The sequence below is a fragment of the Ruditapes philippinarum genome, unplaced genomic scaffold (assembly GCF_026571515.1).
Source record: "Ruditapes philippinarum isolate M1 unplaced genomic scaffold, ASM2657151v2 ctg3166_1_1_1_1, whole genome shotgun sequence".
NCBI lineage: Eukaryota > Metazoa > Mollusca > Bivalvia > Venerida > Veneridae > Ruditapes > Ruditapes philippinarum.
The window spans coordinates 158,604-165,642 of NW_026860098.1; the positions used below are offsets into that span (position 1 = coordinate 158,604).

Here is a 7,039-nt window from a genome sequence, read left to right on the forward strand (position 1 = left end):
AGGCTCAACTCAGTTTTTTTTTCTTTCTTACCAGCCCTCTTTTGACTTAAACATTTCAAACTTTGCTGCAGTGTTCAAGGGTATCACACAATTCAGTAAAATAATTCTTCACTAAATATCTTAATGCTCATGGCCATTGTTCACTTTAAAAATACAGAGATTCTTGTATTGCCTTTTACTGCAAAAACTTTTTTTATTGGCAAGCAATAAAAAAGTCGAGCGCGCTGTCTTACGGACAGCTCTTGTTGTTTGGGGTCCTCCTGGGCTTCTTGCCACTGCCTATTGTTGCTGGGTCGTGTGGGGTTGCGTTCATTGAACACCGTCTTTCCTTGTTGATCTTGTTTATCATATTATGAAACAAAGTTCTTGACTTAATAAAAGTCAGGTAAACAGAATAGAACATACACTTAATTTTAGACTTATACAATGTACATCATCATACACAATATAATCATTAAAATGTATCAAATATAAGTCACATTCCATAATCATACAATAGTCAAATGTTAGCAAAGTATATACATGTATGTTTTTTTATTCTTAATCTATAATGCGAAAACACATCATTAAAAAAATACCAAAGCAAAATGTATTGTCCAACAATATTCACCTGGCACTTCATTAATATTCGTAAAGGCCACTGGATCAACACTGATATCAGATCTAACGATTATATCGATATATTTATTAGCTCATACGTCAATGTGTTGTTGTGTATTGGTATAGATGCCGGGCTACTGATATAAAGGTATCTTGTTCGATACCTAACACAACACCACGTTATGAAGATAAGCTTTTTTTAAATTTTATTTTGGAAGCTACTTACATACAAACAGCTCCGTAATAATAATATGTACTTAGAACATTTATAGGTAAATATAAGAAAAGAATTTCCAATTGTATCCTCTTGTGGTAGAGAAACACAATCTATTTCTCACTGGCAACATTTTCTATCTATTTTCTGTCCTTCCACTGTCATCACCTGATTTAAACCTTTTTCTAGTTACTTACATACAGTACTGGTGGAATATCTGCAAACACCATCAATTCTCTCAGCCGAGGCCATCCGTCATCATGTGTTTCGACCCCTAGCTCGGTACACTCTCAGGATGGGGGGTCCACAGTGGTGATCAATCACTGCGCATTGGTGGTGGGTTTCCAGCTACTACTGTCTCTCTTCATCCATATCCAGCAAGATGCTTTCTCTGCTGCTTGGCCCAGTTTCTTGATTGCTGCTCTTCTATTCTGGCCAGTCACTCCCACTGCAGAAAACATTCTCCACACTGACTGTGCAGGGAAGCCTCTGCAGCCAACCTCAACAGGAAAGTTCCATGTCTGCCATCCTATATCTCTGCACTCTGCCAACAGTCCATCATATTTTGCCTTCTTTCTTTCATTTGCTTCGCCACATCTCTCCTCCCAGGGAACTGTCAACTCTATGATTATTACCTTTTTACTGCTTGTAGACCAAAGTACCATGTCTGGTCTTAGGTTGGTTGGTACACTATCAGGAAATTGCATCTTCTTTCCTAGATCAAATTCTAACTGCCAATCCCTTGCCTGATTTAGGATTCCTGATATGATCTTTTTATTTTCCTGGCCTACTTCACCCTCCTTCACAAACTGGATCTTCATAGGTTTGTTTCTAATGTGTTTTGCATCTTTCCTCTGTTTCTCTATCACTTCAGCGAGTTCTCGGAGTACTTGGTTGTGTCGCCATGTATATCTCCCCTGTGTAAGAGCGATATTGCACCCTGAAAGAACATGTTGTAGAGTTCCTCTGTTTCCGCACAAGGGACAGTCTGGTGTTTCTGAAAGTTTCCACCTGTGCAGATTTGAAGGTGTCGGTAACACATCATACACTGATCTCAGAAGGAACTGCAGTTGGTATTGCGGATATCGCCATATATCTGACCATGTTAGGGATCGTTGTTCCACTTCCCATCTCGACCAAGCGCCTTGGCTCCCTAATTCTACTGTCTTTGCTTGTCTGTTTTCTTCTTCTCTAGATTTTATCTCTCTTTGGACAAGACTTCGTCTTTCTTGGGTGTTAGCGTTCTTCCAGTAGCAACTTTTTGATGTACCAAGGCCCTGTCGTCCTACTGCCACTGTTCCTACGATATCTTTATGCCTCAATCTACTCTCTGCCTCTGAAACTGCTTTTGATGCTGACCATTTTCGTCCTGTTCTTACTTGGACACCTGCTGTTCTTACTTTATCATCTCTAGATTCTTTCAGTGTCATCACAAGGCGGCTTTTACTAACTTTGAATTCTTCCACTAGAGATGTAAATGGTAGCTGCAACTTTGCGGTTCTGCTGTACAGTCCTACAGTTGTAAAACTTAGAGGGACACCTAACCATTTCCTAAGATGTCTGTTGATGGTTCTTTCAAGCTTCTCAACTGTTGTCAATGTAACTTCGTACAGCATAAGTGGCCATGATATCCTTGGAAGGAGTCCATGTTGGTATATCCATGCCTTTAATTTCCCTGGTAAACCTGTCTTGTCGATGTTCGTCATTCCCTCTGAAACCTGTTGTTCAATTCTCTTGATATTGTTTTTGTCACTTAAAGAGTCATCATACCATTTTCCTAAGCACTTGATGGGATTGTCAATTATTGATGGAATGACTTCTCCTTGCACCTTCAGTTCGACTTGGTGTGCTCTCTTCCCTTTCCTTATTATTAGAGCTCTAGACTTCTTTGGCTTGAAAGACATCCTTGCCCATGTTACTGTCTCTTCCATGGTCTTTAATACCCATCTAGCCTGGACATGGGTTTCTGTAGTGATGGTTAAATCGTCCATGAACCCTCTATTTGGTGGTTGCCTGATGTCTGTTGATGTTTTTTGGGCCTCTAGTGTCTCTCTTTCCAGATTTAATAATCATATTCATTCCCATGACAAACAAGATAACTGAGATGGTACATCCTGTAACTATTCCTTTTTGTAGTTTCTGCCATGTTGTTGTAAATGTGCTTGTTGTAAATCGCAGCTGAATCCCACTGAGATAACTTCTTATCACTTTCTTAAAGTGGTCGGGAATATGGTAATGATCTAATGACTCCTGTATCAGCATGTGAGGAACAGTACCATAAGCATTGGCCAAATCTAGCCATACTACTGTAAGATCTTTCTTGTTCACTTTGGCCTCCTGAATAAGTTGTGAAATGATGCTCGTATGTTCAATACATCCTGAGAATCCTGGTATTCCGCCCTTCTGTACTGAAGTGTCTACATAGTTGTTATCTGTCATATATGATGTCATCCTTCTAGCCATAATAGAGAAAAAGATCTTTCCTTCTACATTGAGGAGGGAAATTGTCCGAAATTGTGTGATGTCCTCCGATTTTTCTTCTTTTGGAATAAAACACCCCTCTGCTTTCTGCCAACATGATGGTATCTTCCCTTTCCTCCAAACTACTTTCAGTATCCTCCACAGGTGTTTCAAAATTTTTGGGCACTTCTTATATACCTTGTACGGGATGCCGTTTGGTCCTGGTGATGATGCAGACCTGGCTTTCTTCACTACATCTGACACTTCTTTCCATGATGGTTCCTTAGTGTTCATTGGTATTTCTGGTTCTGGTACTTTTTCTATCCTATCACAGTTGCCTAGATGTTCCCACTGCCTTTCGTCGCTGTGTGTCTCTGATAGATGTTTTTCCACTTCCTCTTTTGTGCTTTTATTGATCCCGCCTTTGTTCCGTCCAGTGTTGATTTGGTAAACTTGTAGGGGTTGGCAACAAACATTGCTCTCTTCTTCCCTCTTTATCTCCTTGCTTTTCTGATTCTTTCTGCTCTTTGTAGATTGTTTCTTCTTTCCCTCAGTATTGATCTTAACTCATTCAATCCTTCTCTTTCCTCCTCATTTGCTCTTCTATACTGTTTTGTGACATCATTTATTTCGGTTCTGAGTGTTTGTATTTCTTGTTGACGTCTGCTATGTTTCATGTTACCCTGAGTGCCTTCTCTGATTTTGGTGTTACTAACTCCAAATCGATCTTGTCCTACTGCATATACAATAGTTGACAATGCCAATATCTTTCCCTGTACGTCTCCATTAAGTGTGTTATCCAAGATATTGTCTAGGTCTTCATCAAAGATCTCCCATCTCCTATCATCTGTTGGTGGCCATTGTATCTTTTCTTTCCTGCTGTCTGTTGCAGGTGTCGATGTTCTCTGCTGGTTTTGATTCCATTGCTCCTCCTCAATGTTGATCTGAGTAGCTTCATTAGGTAAGAGTTCCTCAGCACTGTGGTGTGCTTCCTGGCTGTGGTCCTCCATCGTCTCATCAGTGTTAACTGTGCGTTCCCTTTGTTGCTTCCCAGATCCACACTTAGTTCTTGCCTGGTGTATCTTCAGACCTTTTAAGTTCTTGCAAACTTTCCCACAATGACACTTGGTTTCTGCCGTTGTTCCAGTCAAAGTCCGTTGGATTAGCCGAGTTGTTACCGTTTTATCCTGCTCAATGGGTCTCTCATCCTCACCCCCTCTCGGAAGACCCTGGGGGTATTGTTCTTTATTCTGTTCTTGGTATGGTGTTCCTTCACAGGAACCGTGTGTTGGGATGCCAACCCTTCACACCCTGGTTTCAGTCTTCCCCGAATGCCATCTGTCTCTCCAGACGTCACCATTCTATTCTTGGTTGTCAGCCGGTCTTTCCCAGCAGTCACTGGTAGGTCCAGATTACAAGTTACTTACATACAGTACTGGTGGAATAACTGCAAACACCATCAATGTCGTCAGCCGAGGCCATCCGTCATCATGTGTTTCGACCCCTAGCTCGGTACACTCTCAGCATGGGGGGTCCACAGTGGTGATCAATCACTGCGCATTGGTGGTGGGTTTCCAGCTACTACTGTCTCTCTTCATCCATATCCAGCAAGATGCTTTCTCTGCTGCTTGGCCCAGTTTCTTAATTGCTGCTCTTCTATTTTGGCCAGTCACTCCCACTGCAGAAAACATTCTCCACACTGACTGTGCAGGGAAGCCTCTGCAGCCAACCTCAACAGGAAAGTTCCATGTCTGCTATCCTATATCTCTGCACTCTGCCAACAGTCCATCATATTTTGCCCTCTTTCTTTCATTTGCTTCGCCACATCTCTCCTCCCAGGGAACTGTCAACTCTATGATTATTACCTTTTTACTGCTTGTAGACCAAAGTACCATGTCTGGTCTTAGGTTGGTTGGTACAATATCAGGAAATTGCATCTTCTTTCCTAGATCAACTTCTAACTGCCAATCCCTTGCCTGATTTAGGATTCCTGATATGATCTTTTTATTTTCCTGGCCTACTTCACCCTCCTTCACAAGCTGGATCTTCATAGGTTTGTTTCTAATGTGTTTTGCATCTTTCCTCTGTTTCTCTATCACTTCAGCGAGTTATCGGAGTACTTGGTTGTGTCGCCATGTATATCTCCCCTGTGTAAGAGCGATATTGCACCCTGAAAGATCATGTTGTAGAGTTCCTCTGTTTCCGCACAAGGGACAGTCTGGTGTTTCTGAAAGTTTCCACCTGTGCAGATTTGAAGGTGTCGGTAACACATCATACACTGATCTCAGAAGGAACTGCAGTTGGTATTGCGGATATCGCCATATATCTGACCATGTTAGGGATCGTTGTTCCAATTCCCATCTCGACCAAGCGCTTTGGCTCCCTAATTCTACTGTCTTTGCTTGTCTGTTTTCTTCTTCTCTAGATTTTATCTCTCTTTGGACAAGACTTCGTCTTTCTTGGGTGTTAGCGTTCTTCCAGTAGCAACTTTTTGATGTACCAAGGCCCTGTCGTCCTACTGCCACTGTTCCTACGATATCTTTATGCCTCAATCTACTCTCTGCCTCTGAAACTGCTTTTGATGCTGACCATTTTCGTCCTGTTCTTACTTGGACACCTGCTGTTCTTACTTTATCATCTCTAGATTCTTTCAGTGTCATCACAAGGCGGCTTTTACTAACTTTGAATTCTTCCACTAGAGATGTAAATGGTAGCTGCAACTTTGCGGTTCTGCTGTACAGTCCTACAGTTGTAAAACTTAGAGGGACACCTGCCCATTTCCTAAGATGTCTGTTGATGGTTCTTTCAAGCTTCTCAACTGTTGTCAATGTAATTTCGTACAGCATAAGTGGCCATGATATCCTTGGAAGGAGTCCATGTTGGTATATCCATGCCTTTAATTTCCCTGGTAAACCTGTCTTGTCGATGTTCCTCATTCCCTCTGAAACCTGTTGTTCAATTCTCTTGATATTGTTTTTGTCACTTAAAGAGTCATCATACCATTTTCCTAAGCACTTGATGGGATTGTCAATTATTGATGGAATGACTTCTCCTTGCACCTTCAGTTTGACTTGGTGTGCTCTCTTCCCTTTCCTTATTATTAGAGCTCTAGACTTCTTTGGCTTGAAAGACATCCTTGCCAACGTAACTGTCTCTTCCAAGGCCTTTAATACCCATCTAGCCTGGACATGGGTTTCTGTAGTGATGGTTAAATCGTCCATGAGCCCTCTATTTGGTGGTTGCCTGATGTCTGTTGATGTTTTTAGATATGGCATCATGGAACTTCATCATGGTTATACATAAAATAGTGTTATAAATGATTGAGTAACATACTTTGTCTACGATATTTTGGGATAACCCTCGTATATGTGAAAGTCCATGAAACAGCAATATGTTCCAAGTACAAAAATTCAAATGTCCTGCTTTTTAGCAAACAATACAATACCATTCCATGGTAAGTATAGAATTTTGAAATGGTAATTATATGACGAAACTTAGAATTATCAGATTATCTTTGTTTTCCATCCTGCAATCTATGCAAGTTTAGATAGGATAGGTCCTGTATGTAGGTAGATTTTGTAATTATTCAAAGTTGCAGGGCTAACATTTTTAATGCCCGATTGTTCAAATGGAGTACGCAAAAGTCTACCATCAAAAGTCAATGCTACTATAGAAAACGATGTTATTAACTAACATTGAATCAGAGTTTGTCAGTGACAATTACATGTATATAATTTTCTCATGGTTTTTCATTGTAAGCATACA

General features: G+C 40.9%; 2 protein-coding genes across 2 annotated transcripts; both read right to left on the reverse strand.

The window, feature by feature from the left end:
* Nucleotides 1–1,134: 1,134 nt before the first annotated feature.
* Nucleotides 1,135–2,745, reverse strand: LOC132758885 (uncharacterized). Its single transcript, XM_060750592.1, has one exon. It carries the CDS (start codon nucleotides 2,743–2,745, stop codon nucleotides 1,135–1,137), a length of 1,611 nt encoding a protein of 536 aa, XP_060606575.1.
* Nucleotides 2,746–5,382: 2,637 nt separating this feature from the next.
* On the reverse strand, nucleotides 5,383–6,549 carry LOC132758886 (uncharacterized). The gene has a single exon (XM_060750593.1). It carries the CDS (start codon nucleotides 6,547–6,549, stop codon nucleotides 5,383–5,385), a length of 1,167 nt encoding a protein of 388 aa, XP_060606576.1.
* Nucleotides 6,550–7,039: the final 490 nt, after the last annotated feature.